This window comes from Phocoena sinus, chromosome 14 (assembly GCF_008692025.1).
Source record: "Phocoena sinus isolate mPhoSin1 chromosome 14, mPhoSin1.pri, whole genome shotgun sequence".
NCBI classification, from domain to species: domain Eukaryota; kingdom Metazoa; phylum Chordata; class Mammalia; order Artiodactyla; family Phocoenidae; genus Phocoena; species Phocoena sinus.
This window is the reverse complement of record NC_045776.1, coordinates 71794576-71822422: the sequence shown is the minus strand read 5'-3', so window position 1 is coordinate 71822422 and position 27847 is coordinate 71794576. Positions and strand designations below refer to the sequence as shown.

Sequence of the window (27847 nt, the reverse complement as noted above, 5' to 3'; positions counted from 1 at the left end):
TCATGTCCATATATTATAGAATGGAATACTACATTAAAAATAGTGTAGTAGAGGGGCTTCCCTGGTGGCGCAGTGGTTGAGAGTCCGCCTGCCGATGCAGGGGACGCGGGTTCGTGCCCCGGTCCGGGAAGATCCCACATGCCGCGGAGCGGCTGGGCCCGTGAGCCATGGCTGCTGAGCCTGCACATCTGGAGCCTGTGCTCCGCAACGGGAGAGGCTACAGCAGTGAGAGGCCCACGTACCACAAAAAAAAAAAAAAAAAAAAAAAAATAGTGTAGTAGAACTACACATAATTATATGGAAAGATGTGCATGTTATATGCATGTTATATTATTAACTGCAAAAAAAGCCCCAAAACAACAAATGATAAAACAGGGTTAAGAGGTCCTGCTTTCGGACTTCCCTGGTGGTGCAGTGGTTAAGAATCTGTCTGCCAATGCAGGGGACACAGGTTCAAGCCCTGGTCCAGGAAGATCACACAGGCCGTGGAGTAACTAAGCCCATGTGCCACATCTACTAAGCCTGCGCTGTAGAGCCCGTGCTCCACAACAAGAGAAGCCACCGCAATGAGAAGCCCGCACACTGCAACGAAGAGTAGCCCCCACTCACCACAACTAGAGAAAGCCCGCACGCAGCAACGAAGACCCAACACAGCCAAAAATAAATACATAAATAAATAAATTTATTTAAAAAAAAAAAGAGTTCCTGCTTTCGATTACGGCACAGTAGGTTGGCTAGACTAACTCTCCTTGACATAACAATTGTAAAATCTGGACCAAAACAAAACAAATTGAATAACTGGAGGGCTACCAAAAGCAGGCGGAAATGGAGAAGTCAATTCGTGGAGAAAAAGGACCTCGGTGGGGGAGATTTGCTATGTGTGGCTTCTTTGCCTGAGGGTCCCCCCTAATCCATGCAGTTCGGTGTTGGGTGGGAAAAAGCAGCAGTCTTACAGAATTAAGGTATCAGGAGACAGAGTTCAGGGCTGGTACAGAGGCTGGAGGAAATCCCAGAAAGAGAGGAGCCAGGAGAGGATAGGCCCTACAATCTGTGTATAAGCCCTGCCTGATTCCATGGCTGATCCCTAAAGCGCACAGACACGGAAGAGACTCCAGGGACTCAGCAAGAAGCTGCGGCTGGAGGCTGAGAAAACTGAGCAGAGATTATGCCGCCCAATGTTGGAGAGGGGGGGTTTGGAGTTCAAGCTCAGCCAAGGCAACTGCCTGCTAGAACAGAATTCATTATTTCTCAGAGAGACATACCAGAATCCAGAGTCTCTTCTACAGTGTCAATATTAAAAAATTACTAGACATACAGTACAAAGAAAGAAGAAAAGTGTGACCCATGGTGTGTAGGGAAGAGGAGGTGAGGACCTGGATGGTGCAATTAGCACAAGGACCCTAAAGGAGTATATTATAAATATGCCCAAGGACATAAAGGAGGAGAGAGTTATTCAGATCTAGCGGAGGACAAATAGAGGATCTCAGCAGAGAAATGGAAATTATAGAGAACCGAAAGAAATCTATAATTAAAAGGAACAATAACTAAAATGAAAAATTCACTGGACAAGCAAACAGAGATTGAAGATGGGAAAGACAGTCAGGAAATTTGAAGATAGTCAATAGAAATTATCTAAATTGAAGGACACGGAGGAGAAAGACTGAAGAAAAAAGAACCAGGCCTCAGTGACCTGTGGGATGATATCAAATGGACTAACAAGTCGAGAAAGGGGCATACATTTTTTTGAAAAACATAGTGGCCAAAAAAATGTTCAAAGTTGGTGACAAGCATAAATGTACATGAATGTAACCAAACCAAAACAACAGCAACACTGTCAACCCCAAATTCTATACACAGCCGAACCAGTCTTCAAAAAGAAGGGCAAAACAAAACCATTTTTATATAAATGAAATCTACGTGAATTTGTCAACAGACCTGCAAGAAATGTTAAAGGAATATTTTTAGACTGAAGGGAAAAAAACATCAAATGGACCTGGATCTACAGAAGGCACTGAGGAATACTGAAAATGGTAAACGTGAAATTTTTTTCTTTTAATTTCTTTTAAACACATATAACTGTTTAGAGTAAAAATTTTTATGACAGTGTTGTGGGGTTTATAATGCACGTATATGTAAATAATATATATGACAAAGCACAAAAGATGGGGTAACAGAACTATACTTTCATAATGTTCCTACATTTTACACAAAGGAATATGATATTAACTCTAAATAAACTGTGATAAGTTAACACTGCATGATGTAATCACACACACACAAAGGTAAAAAAAATGTAGCTAAAAAGCTAACAGAGGAATTACAATGGAATACTAAAAAGTATTCAATTAACCCAAAAGAAGGGAGGAATGGAGGTACAGAGAAACAAAAACTATATGAGACAAGTAGAAAACCAACGGTAAAACAGCAGACCTAAATCCACCCTATAAATACCTACGTTAAATGTAAATGGACTAAACACGCTGAATAAAAGGCAGATAGGAAGCTGGATAAAAAGGCAAGACCTGATTATATGCCCTCTACAAAAGCTACACTTTAAATACAAAGACAAAAGATAGGTCAAAAATAAGAGCACAGAAAGAGACATACCATAGAAACACTAGTTAGATGGAAACTAAACAGACAAAATAGACTTCCAGACAAGGAGTCTTACTAGAGATAAAGAGGGACATTTTATGACGACAATAAGAGTCAACTCATCATAATTAATTCATGTGTATGTGCCTAATAGCAAAGTCTCAAAAGAAATTCAGCAAAAATAGAACTAAAGAAAGAAAAAGAAACAAATTCTAGCAAACACTTAAGGAAAAAGCAATACCAATATTACCCAAAGACCTTGAGGAAATAGAGGCAGGAATACTTCCCAGCTTATTTTATGAGGCTAGCATAACCCTTATAATAAAACCTGAGAAAGACATTACAAGAAAATCATAAACATAAAACACGAATAGCCTTCAGAAAATGTTAGCAAACCAAATCTAGTAATATATAAAAAGAATGACATCACAATAAAATCAAATTTATCCCAGAAACACAAGGTAGTTTAACATTAGAAAAATCAATCACTGTAATTCACCATATTAACAGAATAAAAGAAAAAGAAAGATCATCTCAATATATGTACAAAAAGCAAGACAAAATCCAATTATTAGTCATGATAAAAACTCTCAGCAAACTAGGAATAAAAAGAACTTTCTCAGTGTGATAAAAGGAGAATATAAAAACTCAAAGATAACATACTTAATTACGAAACACCAAATATTTGTTTCTTAAGATTTGAAACAAGGCAAAAGTGGAAACAACCCAATGTCCATCCGCTGATGAATGGATAAACAAAATGTGATCTATCCATACAATGGAATATTATTTGGTAATATTTGGTAATAAACAGGAATGAAGTACTGATACATGATACAACATGTGGAAGAACCCTGAAAACATTATGCTGAGTGAAAGAAGCTAGTCTCAAAGCACCATATGATTCCATTTATATGAAATGTCCAGAATAGACAAACTATATAGAGACAGAAAGTAGATTAGTGGTTTCCTAGGGCTGACAGAGTGTGGGGAGAAATGAGAAATGACTGCTAACGGGTACAGGGGTGGTTTTTTTGTGTGTGCGGGAGCAAGGGGTGGGTGATGAAAAATATTCTAAAACTGACTGAGGTGACAGTTGTACAATTCTCTATTTTTGCATCATGCTCAAAATTTTGCATAATAAAAATTTTAAATCTCAAAAGCAAAACACACACACACACACACACACACACACACACACACACACCCCAAAAAACCAGCCCTAGAATCTGTTGTGTTCATCATGGGTACAGACCCAACCTTAGGACTCAAAACCCTGCCAATCACAATGGGTCTGCTGCTCTTGGTACAGAAGATGCCATCTGAGAATCAACTGATATGTCAGCACTGACCAAGGGGGGGCAGTGGGTCCACCAAGCCTACAGACCCCAGAAAAATCACAGAAGCCAGACACCAATGTCAGTCTTCATGCTCTGGATCCTTCATGAATCTTTTTTTTTTTTTTTTTTTTTTTTCGGTACGCGGGCCTCTCACTGTTGTGGCCTCTCCCGTTGCGGAGCACAGGTTCTGGAGGCGCAGGCCCAGCGGCCATGGCTCACGGGCCCAGCCGCTCCACGGCATGTGGGATCTTCCCGGACCGGGGCATGAACCCGTGTCCCCTGCATCGCCAGGCGGACTCTCAACCACTGCGCCACCAGGGAAGCCCCATGAATCTTAACTTAAATAAAACCTTGCCAGAAAATATCAAGTATTGGTATAGTATTTACCTGGTGCTCACAGTGTTTGCAGACCATGTTACTAGTAAGTCTTCCATGAAAAGGATGCTGGGACTTCCAGTGGCTGGATGTGGGATGAGGTGACCCTGGAATACAGAACACCTTTGGATAGGCCACCTCTAGCCCTCTGGCACCAACCTCAAAATTCACCCCCTTCTTAGTATGTGGTAGACACACCTTCTTTAGAAAAAAAAAAAAAAGTTCCTGAAAAGGACACTGAAAGAGGTTCCCTTATTGAAATCCATCAAAAACACAACCAGTTCCCTTCACAGGAGAATTTACACAGGTCCTTAAATGTGGTTTCTATATAATAGGTACAGCCACATTTAAAAAGAAATGTGTTTGATAATGTCTTTTTACAAACATTGTTTCAAATGTTTGAGATGTCACAAGAATGATACCACTGGTGAACATTCCATAAAGTGAGATAAACTTCTGAAATCATCAGAATAAGCAAGTTCTGAAAAACGCGAGCTTTGCGGGGGATAGGATGGGGGCTAGCGGAATAAACACAGCAGTGTGGTGTGCTAGTCGGAACCACGGGCTCCAGGTCAGGCCAGCCTGGGCCGGGTCCTGGCTTTGCTTATTAGCCACGTGACCAGAGCCAGAGACTTCATCCCGGTAAGCCTCAGTTTGCTGGAAATGGGGATAATTATGACGCCACTATCCTCCATACCGCCAACTCCATAGAGCTGTTGGGAGGCTTAAATGAGATATTACAGTGCCTGGACCCAAAAGAGAATTGTTCTCATTACTACCAGTGTGCGAAGGAATTGATATGTCATTTTTTTTTAAGTGTTAAGAAAACAATAATTTCCTTCCAAGGAGGAAGGGATCATTTGCAGGAATAGTTGGCCAAAGTGTAAATGCTGAGGACACAGCAGTTTCCGCTTATTAAGTGCACCAGAGGACCAATTCAAGAAGGTAAAGAAAAACCCTAGTTTGAGGGAGAAATAAGTCCGCTCAGAGGAAACTGAGCAGGGCTCGGGTGTGATGGAGCAATTGAAAATGTTCACCAGGGGGACAGTTTAAAACTGTTCCCAAAACACAGGTTCCTTTCAAGTACACACACTCCAAGTCAGAATGGGTGTCACCAGAAAAACATTATTTTTAGAAAACATAAAGCAAATTATTGTCATTTCTAAAAAGTACACATCTCACGTGTTACAGTTCAATGGAAAATGACTACCTCTGGTGTGGCAGGTGATCTGTCTGGGAGTCATTTCTGACTGCTGCTGTAGGGGACGAAAAAGAGAGAGGCTGAAAACCCTACTGCAATCTCTCTGATCACCCACCCTCACCCCACTCCTAAATCTCACAAGTTTCTGTGCTGACTGCACAGTTCAAAATCAACTTTATTTATTTACATATTTCTTTACTTTTAGGCCATGCCGCTCGGCACGTGGGATCTTAGCTCCCCGACCAGGGATCAAACCCGAGCCCTCTGCCTTAGGAGCATGGAGGCTTAACCACTGGACCACCAGGGAAGTCCCTCAAAGTCAACTTTAAACCAAGCTTCCTAAAAGGGGCCTTAATTATGCTCTCTGGTTGGTTACTGTACCTGTTCCTTCACCAAATGCAATTGAACATACTGCCTCTCCGGAATACTCCCCCCCTTTTACTAATTAACTTTTATCAACTCCCTAACATTTATAATGTGCCAGAGAAATAAGATTCATTTAGCATTCCTGTGGCTCCTTGTTCTCCTGTATTAAATAGGGGTGGGGGGAAATACATTCTTTCATCTCAAGCCCAACACAGATTGCAGCAGGGAATCGTTTTTAAGAGCTCGACATCCCTAACCAAAGTCACCAACTGCCAAGTGTGACGTTTAAGACCCTCCCCCAGCCTCATCCCACTACTGGGTTTTTATCGAATCTTACTTTTGAGTTTAAAGTTACACGAAAATTACATTTGTATTCCCTGTACCTGTTCGATATGCACAGACCGCATTCATTGTATCGAGTGTTAATGGTTTACCTCTAGGGAATGCACGTCAAACAGATGTGTGACCCGGGGCTGGTGGTCCCGCTCATCCTCCAAAGACGAGGTAATGACATGGAATAACTCATGAGCGTCCTGTCAAAGGGCAAAGCATTCTTCAGAGTGGCCCGAAGAGGCCACGGCAACGTCAGAACCACCCCTGTGTGGACCACCAGGAAGACTCCCTATGGCTAAGGTGGGCAGAATTTGCTTCCCACCATCTCAAGGCCCAGTGCGTTAAATGGAAATGGTTACATCCTAGACATTTTCACCAGTAAAGGCCCTCAAGTGAGAGGCCCAAGGAGAGAGAGAAGGAACGAATGCTGGGTGGGCAGGCTTCACGCTGATCCAAGCCATCTCTGAGCCTGTTTTAGCTTTGCTGAGAGGGCTCTGACCTCTGCTCTACCTGACTACTGTTTTGTTTTCACTGTGGTAGAACACTCATCCAATTTAAGCTTTTTAAGTGTACAGCTCTTTGGCACTAAGCACATTCACACTTGTGCTACCATCACCACCGTCCATCTTCAGAACTCTTTTCGTCTTCCCAAATGGAAACTCCACGCCCACTAAACACTAACTCCCCAATCCCCCGCACCCCTCGGCACCCACTGTTCTACTCTGCTGTCTATGAATTCCGCGTATCCTCAGATAAGCGGAATCATACAGCATCTGTCCTTTTGTGACTGACTTGTTTCACTCAGCACCATATGCCGATTCATCTATGACGTAGCACAGAATTTCCTTCCTTTCAAAGGCTGAGTAATACTCCACTATGCACACCTATCACATCTTGTTTATCCATCAGCCATCGATGGGCAGGTGAGCTGCTTCCGCCTTTCAGCTGTCGTGAATGATGCAGCTGTGAACCGGGCTACACAAAATATCTGAGTCCCTGCTTTCAGCTCTTACGGGCGTACACCCAGAGCAGAATTGCTGCCTCATGTGGCAGGGGACTATTTTTTAAGGATCAACTCAAACGCCCCTCTCCCCAAAAGCCAAAGCCACCCCGACTCTCCTGGGATGGGCAGCCCGTCCCCCCTGAACTCTGATGCGGCTGATACTCATTGGGCTGCCACTCTTGGCTCCGTCCACAGTCACCAGAGCGATCTGTTTCTAAAGGCAAATGACTTTTCTCTTCTGCTTTCAACCTCCCGATGGCCTCCACTGCTGCAGTGAACGGCTCCCTTCTTAGCTGGCTGGCCAGCCCTGACACGCCCCGGCCCTAGAACCTTCTCCCCTCCCCGCCGCGCCCCAGCCCCCAGCCTTCTCTTGCTCCCTGAATGTGCCAAGCCGGCTCCTACCTCAGACCTGGGTCTTTCCCGCGCCCGGGTCTTCACGCCTTCACGCGGCCGCCTCTCTCTCATCCTTCAGGGCTCCTCAGGGAACCCTCCGTCACCAGCCCTCCCTGACCTAACCTCACCCCCGGCCATTCAGTAGCGGCCCCGCAGGCTCTCCCTCCAAACCACCCGCTGAATCCCTGAGGTCTCTCCACTGCCCTGCCTCAGCCCCAGCCTGAGCTGGACCCTCCCCGGCCTGGGTGTCTGCACGCCGCCAGCTTTCTTCTCTGCTCCCGTCCTGCCCCCCTGCACCCCTCCTGTACACAGAGGCCGGCGTGGTCCTGTTCACATGTTAGGTCGGGCCAAAGCGGTCCCCTGCCAATGCTCCGAGTGGCTCCCCCTGCACGCAGAGCAGAAGCCCAGCTCCAGCCCTCGGCCTCCCAGGCCCTGCAGTCCCCACAGCCCCCTCTCCTCCACTGCTTGCCCTGCCCTTCCTGCCCTTCTCAACTCTGTGTCCTTGCAGCTGCTCGAGGCTTTTGCCCCGGCTCTGCTCCTCCGGCTGGCACGCTGCGCCCACAGCACCCCGGGCCTCGCTCCTCTTTAGGCTCCAGGTCTCAGCTGAAACCTCAGGTCTCTAGAGAAGCCGCCCCCTCTAAAGGAGTCCCCTTGCCGCTTTCCTCTCACCGCCCGTCCTCCCGCACTTTCTCACATCACCTTCTTAGCACATGTTAAAGTTACCTGTGAATGGTCTGCAGCCCCACCCTCACTACACCCCGAGCTCCTTGAGCACAGGGCCCCTGCAAGTCACGCTTGATACTACCACCCAGCGCCCTCAGCAGGCCCTTCCCGAGGTCGGCGTTCAATAAGCATTTGTTGCACATATAAATGAATCCCCTCTGAGGCTGTGACCAGCAGTTGGCGAGAGAGTGATGGAGTCCAAGGTAAGTAAGGCAAGGCTCTTGCCCTCAGGGACTCACAACCCAGACATGGCAGGGGCAGACATGGCAGCCTTGCTACTATCTAGCAGTGCAATGCTATGGCCCTGTTATGACCAGTGAGCCCTGGACATGGAGCTGAGGGAGGATCACCTCTTCCTGCAAGGCTCGGGGAGCCTTGACAGACCAGGCATCTGGGCCAGCCCATGAAGCATGAGCAAGGGTTCACCACAGAGAAAAATCCCAAGACAGGATGGAGTCGGATCCAAAACCTATTCTGTCACCGTCAGCCATGTGATTACTTGGCCTTGAGAAAAGGAACGGTATCGCAGAAGAGCTGAAGAGCAGCCACTTTAGCGCCAGACTGGCTTGAATCCTGGCTCTGTCACTCAAATAGCTGTGTGACTTTGGGCAAGTCACTTGACTGCTCTGAACCTCAGTGTTCTCATCTGTAAAATGGGGATAGTAACAGTAACTCCTTACAGGGCTGTGGTGAGGATTCAATCAGATAATTCACATACCTGGCCCAAAGCACCCCACAGCTCTAGCTTTAGACACTGAAAAGTGGTTGGATGACCAGATCATTAATAGTGAAGGTGTGGACAAGGCCCCATGCTAGATGCTCTGGGTACCTTCAAAGAGGAACAGAACCAGAGACAGACATGCTTTCTCCTTCCCATACATACTACGGCACTCTGCGGCTCAGTGTCAGACACTGGAAATACTCCCCAGGAGCAAGTGGGACTTAAGTGGGTCCTTGACAGAAGAGCAGGACTTAGAAAAGGAATGTGGGCAAAGAATGTCGCCTGTCATATCAGTAAACAAAGGACGTTGCTGGCCACCAAAGCATCAGCTCCTGCAGCCGCCCCCTACTGTGTCCTCTGAGGGGATTCAAGATGGAGAAAAGCAGGATACCGGCCCTAGACAGCTAAGGGGCATCTCGAAGGAATGATTTCAATGAACTCAGACACTTGCATCTTCCCTCACACAGAAAAATGCTAAATTCATTTACTTGACATGTCTGTTTTTTCTTTAATTAACAGTAATCTGCTTTTGTTCTGACTACCTGTTTTTGTTTTTGTTGATTTTGCAAACACTTGATATATCCTGCTCCTCCCTTACCTCTTGCGAGCAGTCCCTCAGAGCTATCTGAGAGGCTGCCTCCCGGGCTTAAGTCCTCAGGACGTCTGTCAAATAAAACCTAATTCTCAACTTGGAGGTTGTGCATTTTTTTTTCAGCTGACAGGTATCTGATGTTAAGGACTAAATCTCAGTCACTGTCTCAGTTTAGAGAAATGTAAAATGTAGCTAAATAATTCCAGTTACCAGAGGAGGATTTAAAAAGTATTCTCTAAATGGAAAAATATTTCAACATATAATGGATCAGTCGAGAAGCACTGTTAAGAAAGTATAGGATACTCTCAACGTCGTGTTTAAGAAGTAACACATACATGGCTTCAGATGGAAGTGGAAACAGAGATCATCTCTAAAGAAGAGGGGAGAGAGGAAGCCTTCCCGCCTCACTTCTCCATTTTTACATGCCTCCTGCTTCAGCCCCACAGTTTTGGGAGCCCAGGGGCTCTGGTCCAGGGGCTCCCTGGGGGAGGCAGAAGCAGCCAACCCAACGCTGGCCAGGGCCAGCCTGGAAATGTGGCGGCGGGGATGGACCGCCGGAAGTGTACACCAACGGAAGTGGAAGTTTTGGTCCCTAGAGCTTCACTCTCTCAGCCTCAGCCTCGTCCTCTGGGGAAGAGGAGGAGGGTGGCCAGTACCAAAGAAGACAAGGAAGCTGTAGTCGTGGAAAAGGGGGGTGGGAGTGGCTGGAGGAAGGCCCTGGGACTGCATATGACAGCTGCTCAAGGTTTGCGGCCACTTTAAGCCAGCCTCCGAAGACTGATTTTTTTTTTTAATGAAGGTATAGTCTAAAAAAGAGTCTCACCCAAACCTCTGAGCCTCTAAGGTAAAGCCACCTGCTTCTCTCGAATAGGCCCCAGATGTCCCCACCATCCACTGAAATGCAAAGTCACTCAGGAACTAAAAAGATTTTCCCTCTTTGGCAGCTGTGTGCTCACGCTCTATCCTGTGAACCTTCCCTCTCCCCTGATTGCGAGAGCAGGAATAAAGTTCATAATCTGGTCTCGGGACACTAAGGCTGTCTAAAATGTCACAGAAATGTCCACGCAGGTCAGACAACAGCAAGGTCAATGCTGGCGTTTATTCTTCCCGCTGCAGCAATGCAGCTGTTTCTGGAGCTCAGGCCCCACCTCATTAGTGGGAAAGATTCTCCAAGGAAACCTGCTTTGAATGTTGTGTTCACCTGCTCTTCAAACGAAGAGATCTGCCATCTGTACATTCTTAAGACGTCCAACAAGCAGCTTGCATCCAAGACCTCTTCATCAGTGACTTCTTGGCAGGATAAAGCTGGCAACAAAAAAGGTAGCACAGTTATTAAGTGAACCAGCATGACAACGAACCAGAAAAGCTGCACAGCACAACGTGTCAAAGCTAATTAATAATGTAAGGACTGTAAAATTCACCTTGGAATTGTATCTCTTTCATTATTCTTCCTTGTAGTCTTACCCAATGCTTAGTACACTAGTAGACACTTCGTGTTTGTCGAATGAATGTACTTTTTCATGAGGCTGCACCATTTAAATGAAGTAATCGACTTTCAGATATCTGAATTACTATCATCAATATAAATTTACTGTTGCAAGATTTGTAGTGAATAAAATGATTTTAACTCACAACTCTGAGGGACAGGAGGGCCTTTAAACAACCATCTGGTCCAACCCTACACTCACTGCCCTAACCCCTCTCTACAGGACTCTCTCCTGTGGCCGTAAGGCCTTCTCTTGGATTTGTTTGCATTTGAGTTTCTGATATCACTGCAAAGCATCAAGCTCTATGAGGCAGCCTGAAATGGTCTTCTGAGTGGTTTACTTTTCAATCAAGGTAGAATCAAGCCTAATAGACAAAAATAAAAGTCTGATGGGCTTATGAATTTATATTACAATTACATCTAGATGGGGGTTGGCAAACTTTTTCTGTAAGGGGTCAGCTAGTAAACATTTTAGGCTTTGCAGGTGTCTGTAGCAACTACTCATCTCTGCCCATGTAGCACAAAAAGCAGCCATAGACGACAGATAAGTAATATTACATGTTACATATTACATAAATAATATGTAATATTACATATTACATAGATAATATGTAAACAAATGACCATGGCTGTGTTTCAATAAAACTTTATTCACAAAAACAGGCGGTGGGACTTCCCTGGTGGTGCAGTGGTTAAGAATCCGCCTGCCAATGCAGGGGACACAGGTTCGAGCCCCGGTCCGGGAAGATCCCACATGCCACGGAACAACTAAGCCCGTGAGCCACAACTACTGAAGTCCGCGCACCTAGAGCCTGCGCTCGACAACGAGAAGCCACTGCAATGAGAAGCCCGCGCACTGCAACTAAGAGTAGCCCCCGCTCGCCGCAACTATAGAAAGCCCATGCGCAGCAACAAAGACCCAATGCAGCCAAAAATAAATAAATAAAGTTATTTTAAAAAAAAACAGGCAGTAGGCCAAATTTGGCCCAAGGGCCATAGCTTGTTAATTCCTGATCTTGACCACCCCCCGTCCCACAGCATATTATTATGGACCAGTATATCACACTGGGCCAGTACTGCTAGTGCAGAGGAGACAAAAATACAGGAGCCTGCCCTCTCAATGCAGTTTCTGGGAGCTCAGTGATTCTCCAGATAAACTAAGCCAGCCTGTTTCTCCTCCTTGATTTGCAGTCAGGGAACTTGAGAGATAGCTCTGAATACTTCAGACTCTGACTCTGGAGGGTCTGAACACTGCCAACGCCACCCCTCTCAGAACATGGCTGGTGCCGTGGGTGGTGACCTGCGGTGGAGAAGCACCAGCGTTGGCAGCCAGTAGCCAGTCATCAGTGCAAATAAACCCTGAGGTCAGACCTTTACCCTCCAGTATGAAGGAGACCCGTCAGGAGAGGTCCTGTTCCTTCCTTCTTCCTCCTACATTCCGAGGCAGCCCTTCTGTTAGCTTTTACCCTCCCAAGGAAAATCTGAATGTCCCCTTCAGCCCAATTTTGCGTAAAATGCTGTGTGGCAATGTGGCAATGTCTACGAATTTTCATATCCTACAATCCAGCAGTATGACTTTCCCAGGATCTACCTCAGGGAAAGAGGTGCCTATCTGCACGATGGGCATGTACAAGGATGGTCACTGCAGCCTGTTTATGTAGACAAGGCACCGGAAGCAAATGGCTAATTAAACCGGGATATCTTGCGATTATGGATGCTATGCAGCTGTAAAGGTGTGTGACGTTTGTAAATCACATGTTTGATAAGGGCTTGAGTCCCAAAATATATAAGGAACTCCTAAAACTCAACAACAACAAAAATACAGAAAACCAAATTAAAAAATGGACAAAAGATCTGCGTAGACGTTTCATAAAAAAAACACAAAAACTCCTAGAAATGGCCAATAAACACATGAAAAGATGCTCAACATAACCTATGATTAGGGAAATGCAAATCAAGACCACAATGAGATATCACTTTCACACTCATCAAAAAGACAAGGGGCTTCCCTGGTGGCGCAGTGGTTCAGAGTCCGCCTGCCAATGCAGGGGACATGGGTTCATGCCCCGGTCCGGGAAGAACCCACATGCCGTGGAGCGGGCTGGGCCCGTGAGCCATGGCCGCTGAGCCTGCGCGTCCAGAGCCTGTGCTCCGCAACGGGAGAGGCCACAACAGTGTGAGGCCCGCGTACCGCAAAAAAAAAAAAAAGACAATAACAAGTGCTGGTGAGGATGTGGAGAGCTGGAACATCTGTGCACTGCTGGTGGGAATGTAACATGCCAAGGCTGCTGTGGAATGCAGTATGGTGATTCCTCAAAATAGTAAACAGAATTACCATTTGATCCAGCAATTCCACTTCTGGGTCTACACCCCCCAAAGTTGAAAGCACGGGCTTGAACAGATATCTGTACACCAGTCTCCACAGCAGCATTATTCACAATGGCCAAAAGGTGGAAACAACCCAAGCATCCACTGACCTATAAATGGATAAACAAAATGTAGTGTGTATATACATACATATACACACACAGCGGAATATTACTCACATCCAGCCTTAAAAAGGAGTGAAATTCTGACACATGCTACCATGTGGATGAACCTCAAGGACATTATGCTAAGTGAAACAAACCAGACATAGAAGGACAAATATTGTATGATTCCACTTAAATAGGGTACATAGTCAAACTCATAGAGACAGAAAATAGAATAGTAGTTACCAGGGTCTGGGGGTAGTGGAAACTGGAAAGTTATTGTTTAATGGATACAGAGTTGCAACATGGGAAGATGCAAGCTTTCCGGAGATGAATAGTGGTCATGGTTGCACAACAATGTGAATATACTTAATACTACAGAGCTGTTTACTTGAAAATGGTTATGGTGGTAAGTTTTACATTATGAATATTTTACCTCAAATATTTATTTATTTATTATTTATTTATTTTATTTTTGGCTGCATGTGGCCTTCGTTTCTGCGCACGGGCTTTCTCTAGTTGTGGAGAGCGGGGGCTACTCTTCGTTGCGGTGCGCGGGTTTCTCATCACAGTGGCTTCTCTTGTTGCGGAGCACGGGCTCTAGGCATGCGGGCTTCAGTAGTTGTGGTGCACAGGCTTAGTTGCTCTGTGGCATGTGGGATCTTTCCGGACCAGGGCTCGAACCCGTGTCCCCTGCATTGGCAGGCAGATTCTTAATCACTGCGCCACCAGGGAAGCCCCTTCACCTCAATTTTTAAAAATGGGCAAAGGATATGAGTTGGCAGTTCACAGAAGACAAAATACATGAGACCAGTAAACTCACAAAAGGAAAAAAAAAACGGTGAATGAGGCAGAGCTACAAGTAATGAAATGGCCATTTTTCTAATACATATCATGTTATTTGGTCATGAAAAAACAAACAAAACAATATATCATTTCCGTGGGTATTTAGAAACATAGTTAAATGCACAGAAAGTGGATTGGAAGGTTACACTTATCTTTTACTTTTGGGAAGGAAGGAAGGGAGCGGGTAGTGATAAAGAGAATTTTAGCCTTATTTGTAATGCTTTAATTTTTCAACAAGAAGAATTTACTCATGAATTACTTATATAATGAAAAACTATTTCTAAAAACCAAAATAAAAGACACTGAGAAGCAGAAGCAGAGAAGGAAGAATATAATGGGAGGACAACACCTAACCCTACATTATGACACCTATGTGGACGTCAGTTCTTCACACAGTCTTTGGGATGGTATGTTTTTTTTTTCAACAGGGCAGTAAAAGAAATTACTTTCAAGTTGCCTCTTTTTTTTTTTTTCAAGTTGCCTCTTATACAGAAGAGCAGAACTTACTTTTCATACAGGTTTTTGTGTCAAGCTGAGATCATACCTCAGTGAAGCAATATTTAGCTGAGTGTTTTTAAAATCCAATTTTTTTTCTGACTATGTAATACACACTTATTATTGAAAGTTTTTTTTTTCATGTTTTTAAACTGTCACCTGCACCATGCCAAAATAGCCATGGCTAACATTTTGGCTTTTTCTGTCCAGCCTTTATCTGTGGAAATTTTTGCTTTGGCTGAAGTAAAATTATACCGTATTTCGTACCCCACTCTTTCAAACTTAATAGGATAGCCTATGCCCTCTCCCAAATTAAAAACAAAACAAACATTTCATAAGGATGATTCTTAATGGCTCTGCAACATTCCACTGATTGCTTAATCATTCTACTGCTGGATAACCATATTCTTTCCTTTTCCCCCCATTACCACTAGGTGTTGGAGATCTTTGCACATATAGTCGGCCATCCATACCCACTGGTTCAGCATCCTCAGATTCAACCAAGGATTGAAAATACTAAGGAAGGGAATTCCCTGGCGGTCCACTGGTTAAGACTCCGTGCTTCCACTGCCGGGGGCCCAGGTTCAATTCCCAGTCGGGGAACTAAGATCCCGCTGCACAGTGCAGCCCCAAAAAAAGAAAATACTCAGGAAAACAAATTCCAGAAAGCTCCCCAAAGCAAAATTTGAATTTGCCAGGCACTGGCAACTATTGACATAGCATTTACATTGGATCAGGTATTATAAGTAGCATAGAGATGATTTAAAGCTTATGGGAGGATGTACATAGGTTATACACAAACACTACACCATTTCATATAAGGGACTTGAGCATCTGCAGATTTTGGTATCTGCGTGTGGGGTTGTCCAGATGCTACAGGAGGAAACCCAGCTCTACAGTCAAAAAAAGCGGTTTCAAAATGAAGTTAGATTGGTGGCTTCCTAAAACCTTTACCAAGCCCGTGTACACTGTGACTCTCCAAGCTCGGGGCCAGTATTGGGCCATTCCCACACTTGTTTGCCCTGAGAACTCCACTGCAGGCTAGTGTAGATCATCGTCCACCAATTACTTGGTCAAACGGTACTCAACATTTTGCAAGCTATTACTATGTGGTTCCACTGTTTTCCAGAAAGGCTGCCCCAAGTTACACCACCACCAGCATTTATGAACATGTCACCCAACAGCTAGCTGGTCAGGATTGTGGATTTTCCAATCTTTGCTGACAGGCCAAAAAACGGTACCTCACTATTATGTTATTTGTATTTCTTTGATGATGGCCAAATTGCTTATTTTGTTTGTTAGATGCATTCTGTATCTATCTCAGTACAGTCTGTATTATGTCTTTTGTGAATTACCTTATTTCCTAGGCTAAGACACTTTTTGTTTTTAAACTTTGATGTTTGTGAAACCAGGGTACTTCCTACAGTCAAAATGCTTAAATGGAAGTGGATTTTTCTCCTTCCCTAAAAAGCTGTTACTAAACTGACAAGTTTTAAAACAAACGATTACAGCTTTGATTTAAAAAAAAACACCTGTCTCTAACTATTGGGCCCTTAGTGCTTTTATCATAATGATAGGTATGATCTTCTTCTACATAAAGGCTATTAACCTTTTGTCTGCCATCTGGGCTGCTGCTCTGAAAATGCACAGCACGCCCTTTACATTTCCAGGTAGGTACCTTTCAAGAGATGCAACAGTGTCAAGGACAAGCGCTGGTGTTGGGGGGACTCCTCCTGACCCCTGGTGTACTGTGTGGTGAACTCTTCCAGCCACTTGATGAAGGTGGGGCAGGCAGACAGGCCTTGCAGCAGGGAGTTCATGAAGCAGGTGTTCCCCAGGTTGACAAGGCCAGGCACAAGCCCTAAAAAAGTGGGGGGAACAAGAGAACAGCGCATCGCATTGGACCATCTCCTTTATCTTCTCCCATTTGGGACCCAGAATTCCTGCACCGTGGCCTTGGATTGAAAACCCCTACCTCAGAAAGTCCTCATCCACAGAGAGCTGGGGGCCAGGCATCCTGTCCTAGCCGAGGCCCAGTCCTACCACTGCTCCTTCAGGAGACCGTAAGCCGCAGAAGGACAAGTCCGGGCCGCGTGTGACTACTGAAATGCACCAGTGTCTGGCACAGCCTGGTTTCCATTGAATGTTCAGAAACACTTAGTAACCTCTCTCTCTCTTTCTCTCCCTCACTCTCTCTCTTCTTTGTTAAGAAAGCAATGTTTCTCACAACAGAAGAAAACAATTGTTCTGTTCCTGTTCCCCAGGACAATGATTTTGTTCTTATAATCAGTGGGAAAGACACCACTACTGCCATTCTGATCAGTCCTTCTGCAAAGAGATCAACAAAATCTGACATACTTCCCTCTTCCGCTGAAATTAAAAAACAAAAACAAACAAAAAAAACTTTTTATTATGAGACTTCTCAAACATGCACAAAAGAAGCATAGATATCTAATGAACCCCAGTTACAAACATCCCCAGAATTAACAGTGATCAACATTTTGCTACACCTGTCCCTTTTATGTATTTATTTATTTTGGCTGAATTTTAATCCATATAAGTAGAGCAACATTGACAAAGGGGGGCATTTTTAAAAATAAGGAAATAGATTTTTGTGTTAGTGAAGAAACAAACTTGAAACATTTACTAGTGACTAGCAGCTATTCAGTGAAAGCACAAAGGCGTCACTCGATTAGGCAGCTGTACAACTGGAAACACAATGGCCATAGCAACGAGAACACTTAGACAACCAAGCCACTTGAAATTTTTCATTACGAAGCATGTCTCAAACTCATGACCTTAGTGCGGGTGAAATATAAATCTTTTTACTACGGGGTATAACATAATGAGTCATTAAAATTAACTTCTGTTTAAAAGAAAGTACTACTGACAAAATTGAAGATACAAGAGAACCAAAAATGTCTTCCCCTTTCCGTACTGTTTTTAAACAATAAGAGTTTGGGTCCAGTCTATAGACCATGATCCAAAGGCTTCATTCTTACCTTTTCTACGCTTCTTTCTTTCTGTAATGGGACCCCAAATAACATAGATTCCTGCTGCTAGCGCAGCGGCAATTCCACCTATAACACCCCAGTTCTTCATGAGTTTATATCTAAAAAAGAAAATAAGTTTACTGTCTTTCCTCATCACAAATGCAATATGTGTATATACAGGTACAGGTACACAGAAATAACATTTCATCAAAATAACCACTGGCCTGCCAAATACCTAGCTTTCAGATTAAAGTAATATACAGTATAGGATTATGTCTTGAAAATCACACATTTAGACATTAGGATTTGAAACCTAAGTCAGAGCACAACCTCCCCAGAGCGCCACCGGCCAGGGCTTTCCTCCTGCTCTGCCTCTCATTCTGCTGCCATACCGGCCACCATACCGGCCACCACCCCGGCCACAGCCAAGCTCCCACCCCAGGGCCTCTGCACTGCGCTCCCTCTGCCTCAGATGCTGTTTCCCCAGGTCCCACTGCTTGGCTCACTCCCTCCCCATCCCTTCACTTCTAACAAACTACTAGAACCTGCACTCGTGGCCCTTTTACCCAGTTCTATGTTTTCTTTTTACCACAGAGCTCACCACCTTCCAACCTAACTTTCATTTATTCACCACGTTTATTTTCGGTCTCCCGCAACTGAAATGCAAAGTCCCCACGGGCAGGGATCTTTGTTTTACACACTAACATATCCCAAGTGTTTCCAAGTATTTAGATCACATAGTAGGTTCTTGATAATACTTATTGAATGATTGGGACCTGGAGAAATATAGAAATGGATTTATCTTTTAGGTTATTAAACGGGGTAAGGGAGAGGCATACAATAGTATAAAAGATCTTCTAAATATTTATTATATTACAGTTTTCTTCATTTGAGGCTTGACTCGAATACTGAAGTTATTCTTTTACTACAAATAAAGAAATTTCACCAGTAACTTAAAACACTGTCTTCATACACAGTTATGTATTTCCACTAAATAAGGCAACCAATATATGTACCTACATATATCTGTGCAATATATACCTATATATATGTGTTAGCTACATATATGTGTGTGTGTGTGTTTAAAATATTCTTATCCCCATGTGTGGATCATGTGAATATTGTTTTGACCTCAACTCAGTCAACATTAACTCAGGGAAGAGCCACTGGTAATACTAGTAACTCTGTCTACAACCACCAACATTTTTCCAATGTCATGGCTGATGTGATACACAACTGATGACTGAATTTCAGATAAATCTTTGTTCTCCCAAGACAGTGTCGGTAGAATGTGCACAGAACTTGGTTAAGAAAGTGGAATTCCATAATCTGGTTCACTTCTGGTTCTGCTATTCCCTATGGTGTCACTGCACCTTCTAAGCCTCAGCTTCCTCATCTGTACAATGGGGACAATTGTGAGACCCACCTTACAGAATTATTGTAAAGACTGAATAAGTGCTAATGCATGGGGTGCACAGTAAGAGCTTAACAAATATTAGCTGCTGCAATTATCAAGTATTATAGTCTCAGCTTCATTCATGAAAGTTATTCTTGAAGTTTCTTAATGCAACATTGTGCTGATTTTTACACAATAGGTATATTCACGTGAGGCCACGTGGATCTGAACTCATGTCTGTTGGGCTGCCAAGTCTGTGCTTCAAACCAGGAAGCTCATGGGGAAATTGAAGGACAGAATGTCAAAAGGATGGGAGAGAGGGCCTGCCTAGGTCCTAAGTAGGGCATGGATAAAAAACCCAGGGCCAACTCTGGAAACTCCACAACACGAGGAGAGTAGTGGGGCCTGGGAGTGAAAAGATCTGGCTTCTCCCCGCAGCTCTGCTATCAGCTCAGCTGTAGGACCACAGGCATGGCCACTGCAAGGCCCGTGTCCCAACTACAGAATGGGGGCACTGGACAGGATCGCCACTGAGGACTTCCAACCCTGGGATGATAAGCTCTTTAGACTGCTCCAGTTCCAGAGGGAGGAAGCTGACCTGAGCAATGGGTCTCAGTCATTTAGGGTCACGAAGGGGGCTTGGGGTCAGGGACGGAGCCACACTGCTCAGCTCTGAAGCCTAGAGCCCGAGGGAGGGTGGATAAGACAAGGGACATAGGGACACTGACAGGGTTGAGAACCCGTACTATTGGGGGTCCTAGCAGGAATGTGGGATCTTAACAGGACTGGGAGCCTTAACAGGTTAAGGGGTCCTGATTGGTTTAGGTGCCCTTGCAAGATAAGAAGCCACTAATTAGATTAGGGACCCATACAGACTAAGGGATCCCTGGCAAAAGTGTGTGTGGGGGGGTGTGACAGGAAGACGGGTACTGACAAAGTGCGGGTGGGGGGCGCTAGCAAGCCCGGGGCACTTTACAGGGTTGTGAGAACCATGGCAGGACTGGGGAGCTTGACAGGTTGGGGAACCCTAGCAGGCCAGGTACTGACATGACTAGGGAGCCCAGAAGGATTGGGGGTATCTTGAAAGGATGAAGGGGTACGGTAAAGCCTGCGAGGCGCTGAGAGCTCCGAGGGGGCCATTGACAAGGCTGAGGATCCCTGCAAATTCTGGGGACAATGACAGGATTACAGGAGGCACTGGCAGGCGGAGGAGGGGGGTGGAGGGGGCAGTGATAAAACTGGGAGCGCCAGCACAATTGGGGAGTGCCGACAGAATCGCCGTTGCCTGGAGGCCCTGGAGGCCCGTCGCCCTTCCCGTCCCAAGGCCTGGGCCTCCAACACTTCGGGACGCAGAAACCTCTGGAATGCTCACTCCGGCCCCTGGGGACCCTTATTGGGGCGTGAAAGGGCCGCCACAGGCCAGCCTCGGTACCCTGGTTCCTCTGGTCCCGGCCTCCCCGGCCGTCCCGCCCCCCAAAAGCTCACCTGACTGCCGCCCCGGTCCGTAGGAATCGTTGGATGGCCCTGTCGGCCGCGGTCATCGCCGCCTCAGCCCGGCAGCTCAGCATCGCGGCTGCGCGGGAGGCCTGCCGCCACCCCCGCCGCGATCTCCGCGGCCGGACCCAGGGCTCCGGGGGCTCCCAACACGGCGGAACCCGCGGCCAAAGTCCCAGCTCCTCCGGGGAAGGTACACAGAAGGACGGGCTCCCTGAAGAAACGGAAGTGGTTCTCGCCGGAGGACTGGAGTCGACGGACCACCGCCTTGTTTTTCCTTTTCCCCCTTAGTCACGGGCGTCTTCGGCGGTTACTAAGGGAGACCGTGCGGCCCGGGGTCGTTTGGTTTTCAAGTTTTGCTCGGGCCCTGTTCATAGTTACACATATCCCATTTGCAGAAGGGGCCCTGGGTCATTTTTATTTTTCGGTGTAAAGAGGGCGACCCCCGCCTGAAAACGGGACCACAACTTGGCCACCGTTAGTTATAATTGTCGTCGGAGTGGAAATGGATCGCAGAGGAAGGGCCTTTAATGGGCATGTGGCACATCTCTGACGACACCTATAGAGAAACCGAGACCTTTAATAATAGCCACCAAACTTATTGTTTACTTAAATGCATTGCTAAGTACGTCACATGCATTATTCATATTCAGTCTTAACAGTTTTTACATCCCAGGAAATACAAGAAATTTAGAGAAAAAGTCTTTTGACACAACTTGTAAGTGGTGGAAACAAGTTTGGCAGGCAAATCTGTGTGTCTCCAGAATAACAGTGTCCGATAGAAATATATGGAAGTAAACATTTTAAATTTTCTAGTAGCCACATTAAAGTGAAAAACAACAGATAAAATTAATTTTATTAATATCTTTTACTTGACCCAATGTGTCCAAAATATTGTCATTTATATGGAAAAATTATTAATGAGATAATTTACATTCTTCTTCTGTACTAAGTACTTCTCAATTTGAACCAGCCGTTTTTCATGTACTCTATAGTCACAAGTGGCCAGCAGCAGCTACTGCACTGGACAGCACTGGAGCCAGAGAGGATTTGCCCTCCCTTTTAATCACTTCCCCCAACTCCAGAGCAAGTAGTTGCAACTGCTTTAGTAAGGAAATCGAAGTTCTAGCTCAGTGGTTCTGAGTTTTTGGTCTCAGGACCCCTTTATACGCTTATAAATTATAGAGAGTTTTGTTTAAGTGGATTATACCTAACTATACTTATACTATTAAAAATTAAAATTGAGGAATATGGAGAATCCTGACTCATACACTGGGTTTCACACTTTCCTTGCTGTAAACATAATAATTGAAACCGCTTGCCAAACACTTGCTAGCAGCTAGATCCCTGTGCTAAGTACCTACGTGCACTGGCCTATTTCATCCTCTCCACAACCCCACCAAGTAGGTTCTATTAAAATCTCCACTTCTGGGGCTTCCCTGGTGGTGCAGTGGTTGAGAATCTGCCTGCCAATGCAGGGAACACGGGTTTGAGCCCTGGTCCGGGAAGATCCCACATGCTGCAGAACAACTAAGCCCGTGTGCCACAACTACTGAAGCCCGCGTGCCTAGACCCTGTGCACCACAACAAGAGAAACCACCGCAATGAGAAGCCCGCACACCACAATGAAGAGTAGCCCTTGCTCGCCACAACTAGAGAAAGCCCACGCACAGCAACGAAGACCCAACACAGCCAAAAATAAAAACAAATAATTTTTAAAAAAGATGACTTGCTAGAAAGTTGTGTTACATGTGCATAAAGTATTAAAAAAAAATCTCCACTTCACAGAATAGGAAAGCCCAGAGAAGTAAAATGACTTGGCCAAGGTCACACAACTGGTTTGTGACCAGACAGGATGTCAGGCAGATCTGTGTGGATCTAAGGTCTGTGTCTTAGGCTGGACACTTCTGCCTCAGACTAGAGTCCATCAAGATGGGACCATTACTACCCCACACTATGATCAGTATTCCACATTGTGTTGGTTTCAAGTACCCACTTGGGCACATGGTCTTGATTCCAGCTGGGGTAGTTAGGAAGGAAGCATAACTGGTTCTTACACCTTTGAAAAGATGCTCCACCTTACTTGGTAATGAAAGAAATGCAAATTAAAACTCCAATCAGAAAACATTTTTTTCCACCCATCAGATTGACAAAGCATGAAAAATACAATACACAGTGATGGTAAGTATATGGGGAAACAGACACTCTTGGGCATCCCTGTGGGAGAGTAAATGGGTGCCATCTTCACCCTGGGCAATTTGGACAATTTACAAAAATGACAAATCTTCATACTCTGTGACCTACATATTTATCACACACACATAAGAATAAAGATATTTATTGCAGCATTGCTGCTAATAATAAAAGACTAGAAGCATCTAAATACCTAGAAAAATTATAGTAATCCCGTGTAGTGGAGTACTATGTGCTATGAAAATAATGCACCAGCTCTTGTGTACTAATAAGGGAGATTCTAAGATGTGTTGTTAAGGGAAAACAGTAAGGTGCAGGGCAATGGAAGAGAATGCTATTATTTGTGTGAGAATAAGATTAAGTGCTTATAAATATAGAGATAATTAAGAGACTGGGGACACTGCTGGCCTCTGGTAAGGGAACTGTGTGACTGAGGCCACCTTTTGTCCTTTGAGAATTTTGTGCTATGTGCATGCATTATTATTCAAAAAATAATTAAAAATTTTCAACTTGAAAAGCATCATCAAAACACAGGGGAAATATAGCATCAACATTGTTACTCCTTCTGGTAAAAAATGCTCATTAGAAGCTCATTAAAAGTGAAAAAACAGGCCACCTAATAGGATAAATATGATTCCAAATTTGTAAGAAGACGTCTGTGTATGTGTCCCTGCATCAAAAAATGGCTGGAAAGCTATACCCCCCAAACGGTAACTCTGGTTATCTCTTTGTGGTAGATTAGTAGTAAGTTTTAGTTTCTTCTGAATGCTTTTCTATGTTATCTGAGTTTCTACCGTGATCATTTATTTCTTTCATAATTAGAAACATTTTTAAGAGATGACTATATAAGTCTATCTTTCTTTATGCAGTAGTTCTGAATTGTTGCAGCCTTTGTAACTCAAACCCTCCTTTTCTGATTGATCTCCAATCTCCAGAGAGATCCTAAAATCAGCTTTTAAGCTTGCTTTACCTCTCAGATCCTCACAATAAACCCGCATTTAAGCCTTCTGGGGAGCTCTTCAATACAAATCCTTTATAAAAATAATTGATTTGCAATAAGTAATTGTGGGAATTATTACCTAATTTATATGGTTGATCAGTTCATATTTCACATACATTCGTTTTCTTAAATCAGCAAGCCCATGCAAGTTTCCAAGAACTTCGATATGGTTTTTTGCATGTCTCCTCCTATTTGATGTTACTTTTTATGTTGTCAAACAGTGCCTGGATTCCTTTTTTACTTTCCAGTAAGAATGAGATTAGCTTAAAAGTCACTTCCTCCTGTTCAAACAGAAGCCCTGTAAGACTTTAGCCCATTGCTTCCCAGAACATCTTATCATAACATCTTAAAAGTCACAATTATTTATTTTTCTAATCAGGAAGGACCTTAACCGAAGAGGCCATGAGAGGCCAGCTCATCTGACTCGTGAGGAAACTGAGGCCCAGAAGAGTTAATTGATAACAGAATTAACTTCTGCCATCAGTTAAACTAGTCACCCCATTTCCTGGCAGAGACTCTTGTGTTTTTTCTCTAGTGTCTTTTCTGAGAGTTTCAAACATGGGGAACAATACAGAAGGGAAGCTGAGTGTAGTAGCCAGCCTCCAAGATATGCCCCAAAGACCCCCTTATATCCTGGATTCATATCCCACATCAAATAAGGCTGACATGTGTAACCAAAAGATTATTGTGATAAGGACAGTATGTGAATTTCAAGGCCAGGTCATAAAAGACATTCTCACATCAACTTTGCTTTCTCCTGGACCACTTACTTTGGGAGAAGCCACTGACCATGTTAGCTGTGAAGATGCTCAGGAGAGGATCTTCTCATGGAGTCTACTTGTCAAAGAACTGAGGCCTCCTGCCAACAGTCATCACCAACTTACTAACCATGTGAGTCCGCCATCTTGAAAGTGGACCTTCCTGTCTCATTCGAGTCTTCATATGAGACTGCAGCCCTGGCTGATATCTGTCTGCAACCTCATGAGAGACCCTGAGCTACAACCACCCAGATAACCTGCTTTTGGATTCCCGACCTACAGAAACTGTGCAAGATAATAATTGTTAATATTTTTCGAAGATGCTAAGTTTTGGGGTAATTTGTTATGCAGCTATAGATAACTAAGACACTAGGAGCAATGTTCCTCAAAATGTGGGCCTTACACGGCTTAGCTCAAAAATCCCCTGACTTCCTGGTTAAAAGTGTAGGCTCCTGGCTCCATCCCAGCCAAATGGATCAGAATGTATCAGTGTGATGCCCATAAATCTGCATTTTGACAAGCTTCAGCTATTTGGATAGCATCCTAAATTTTTTTGGCCATATCCAGATGTCACCTTTACTTTTAATTTAATTTTATTTTTGTCTGTAGAAATCACTTTATTTTCTTTTCATTTTATTTTTTTATTGGCGTATAATTGCTTTACAATGTTGTGTTAGTTTCTGCTGTACAATGAAGTAAATCAGCTGTATGTATACATATATCCCCTCCCTCTTGAACCTCCCTCACATTGCCCCCATCCCACCCGTCCAGGTCATCACAGAGCACCGAGCTGAGCTTCCTGTGCTTTATAGCAGGTTCCCACCAGCTACCTATTTTATACATGGTAGTGTATATATGTCCACCCTAATCTCCCAATTTGTTTAATTAGTTTAGTTTAGTTTTTTAATCTATATCACATAAATATTTTAAAATTTCTTTTGTTTTTAGATTGTTTTCACATTTGGAAAAAAACATATTTTTCTAATATACATAAAAATAAGTATCTGTATTTGATCATTTAAGTAGGCTAAATGTTTATCCCATGTATCACCTAAAGTCATCTCCATTACACCCAAAAGTAAACACTCTATACTTGGTAGAACACTGAGACAGAGGAACAGAGATCATTTGGAAATGATGAGAGTTATAGCACCCCACATGTTCTCTGGAACTGGACCAGTTCTAAGCGCTGGCATCTGTAGCATCTCCTTCCATTCTCACCACACTCTTGGACAGCAGGCAGGGTAATGTATGATTAGTGCCACTTTTACAGATGAGAACACAGCCACATACAGGTGGAGAGGCCGGTCTAAGGTCACAATGCTTGAATGCAAGCCCTGTCTCCTGTCTTGCTGCTCGAACTTTTTTGCAAGATACACTATTCCTCCGTGGCCAAATAACCCATAGAGATCTAGAGAAAGGGAAGGACACCTAAAAATATAGAGGGCATACTATTGTGAACGAATGTTACGAAACACACAAATTTACTGGAACTCCATCATAGACCTAAGTGTAAAAGCGAAAACGATAAAACTCTCTGAGGAGTTTTTTCATAGGAGAAAAATCTTTGCAACCTTGGGGTAAACAAAGATTTCTTATGTCACAAAAAGCACAAATCATAAAAGGAAAACAATCTGATAACCTCAATTTTATCAAAATTAAAATTTTTCCTCTTTGAAAGATACTGTTAAGAAAATGAAAAAGTATGCCACAAATTTCAGAAAAATTTATAATACATATATCTAACAAAGACCTGTATCCATAACGTGTAAAGAACTCTTACAATTTAGTAAGAAGACACACAATTCCCCTCAAACTGTCAAGATATTTGGACAGACACTGCACAAGAAAGAGATATAAATGGCCAATAGGCACATGAAAATATGGTCAAAATAATTTGTCATGAGAGAAACAAAAATGAACACCACAATGCCATACCACTATACACCTATTAGAATGGTGACAGTTAAAGAAACTATCAATGCTGTGTGTTAGTGAGGATTTGGAGCAACTGGAATTCTCATACATCACTGATGGGAATGTAAAATGATACATACACTTTGGAAATGTTAAAGATAAACATAATCTTACCTCAATGACCCAGCCATTTCACTCTTCCGTATTTATTTGTCCAAGAGAAATGAAAATGAAAATCTACACAAAGACTTGTACATGAATGTTCACAGCTACTTCATTCATAATAACTCCAAATTTAGAAAATCCAAAGTGGTCATTAATTGATGGATAGGTAAATAAAATGTGGCATATCCATACAATAGAATATTACTCAGTGATAAGAATGCACTACTAAAACAACACAGTAACACTTATGAATCTCAAAGCCATGCTGAGTGAAAGAAGTTGAGACACAAAAGAATATGTACTTTATGCTTCTGTTTATATAAATTCTAGAAAATGCAAATTAATCTATAGTAATAAAAGCAGCTTAGTGGCTGTCTGGAGGCAGAGATGAACTTTTGGGGTGATGGAAACATTCTGTATCTTGATTGCGGTGTTGTTACACTTTTTCTTTGCAAGGGCATACAGGCTATTTATACATCTTCTTTGAAGAAATGTCTATTCATATCCTTTGCCCACGTTTAAATTGGGTTATTTGTCTTTTACTGAGTTGTAAGAGTTCTTTACATATTTTGAATGTAAATCTCTTATTAGCTATATGATTTTCAAATATTTCTCTCATTTGGTGGGTTGTCTTTTCACTTTCTCCATGGTATCATTTGCAGTATAAAAGCATTAACTTGGATATGGTCCAATATATCTGTTTTTTGTTTTTTCTTGTGTCCCTTATGCTTTTTGATGTCATGTCTATGAAACCACTGCCTAATTCCAAGTCACAAAGACTTATTCCTATGAGTCTTAGAGTTTTACCTAAGAGTTGTATAGTTTGAAATGTTGCACTTAAAAGTATTCAAAACCTTTTAGGCATCTCTATGTTGGATCTGGCTTTCGGTTTGTATGGAGTTGAGTAACCAACTGTCAAGGTTTGCTTGGAGCCCAGCACTTTCCAGGACATGGAACTTTCAGTGCTATAACTCAAGTCCTGAACAAACCA

At 43.6% G+C, this 27847-nt stretch overlaps 1 protein-coding gene across 4 annotated transcripts in view; it reads right to left on the bottom strand.

The window, feature by feature from the left end:
- Positions 1 to 20992, bottom strand: part of USP30 (ubiquitin specific peptidase 30) — a 31190-nt gene extending 10198 nt beyond the window's left edge. Inside the window, exons 1-7 of one of the 4 annotated variants that reach the window (XM_032602946.1) lie at positions 20815 to 20992; positions 17943 to 18052; positions 16619 to 16801; positions 10844 to 10947; positions 6312 to 6410; positions 5521 to 5566; positions 4323 to 4417 (exon numbers count right to left, since the gene is read on the bottom strand). In XM_032602946.1, coding sequence (XP_032458837.1) covers positions 4323 to 4417; positions 5521 to 5566; positions 6312 to 6410; positions 10844 to 10947; positions 16619 to 16801; positions 17943 to 18052; positions 20815 to 20897 — 720 coding nt within the window. In that variant the 5' untranslated portion in view covers positions 20898 to 20992. The remainder of the gene's footprint in view (positions 1 to 4322; positions 4418 to 5520; positions 5567 to 6311; positions 6411 to 10843; positions 10948 to 16618; positions 16802 to 17942; positions 18053 to 20814) is intronic. The other 3 variants (XM_032602948.1, XM_032602947.1, XM_032602950.1) reach the window with 3 other exon arrangements.
- Positions 20993 to 27847: the final 6855 nt, after the last annotated feature.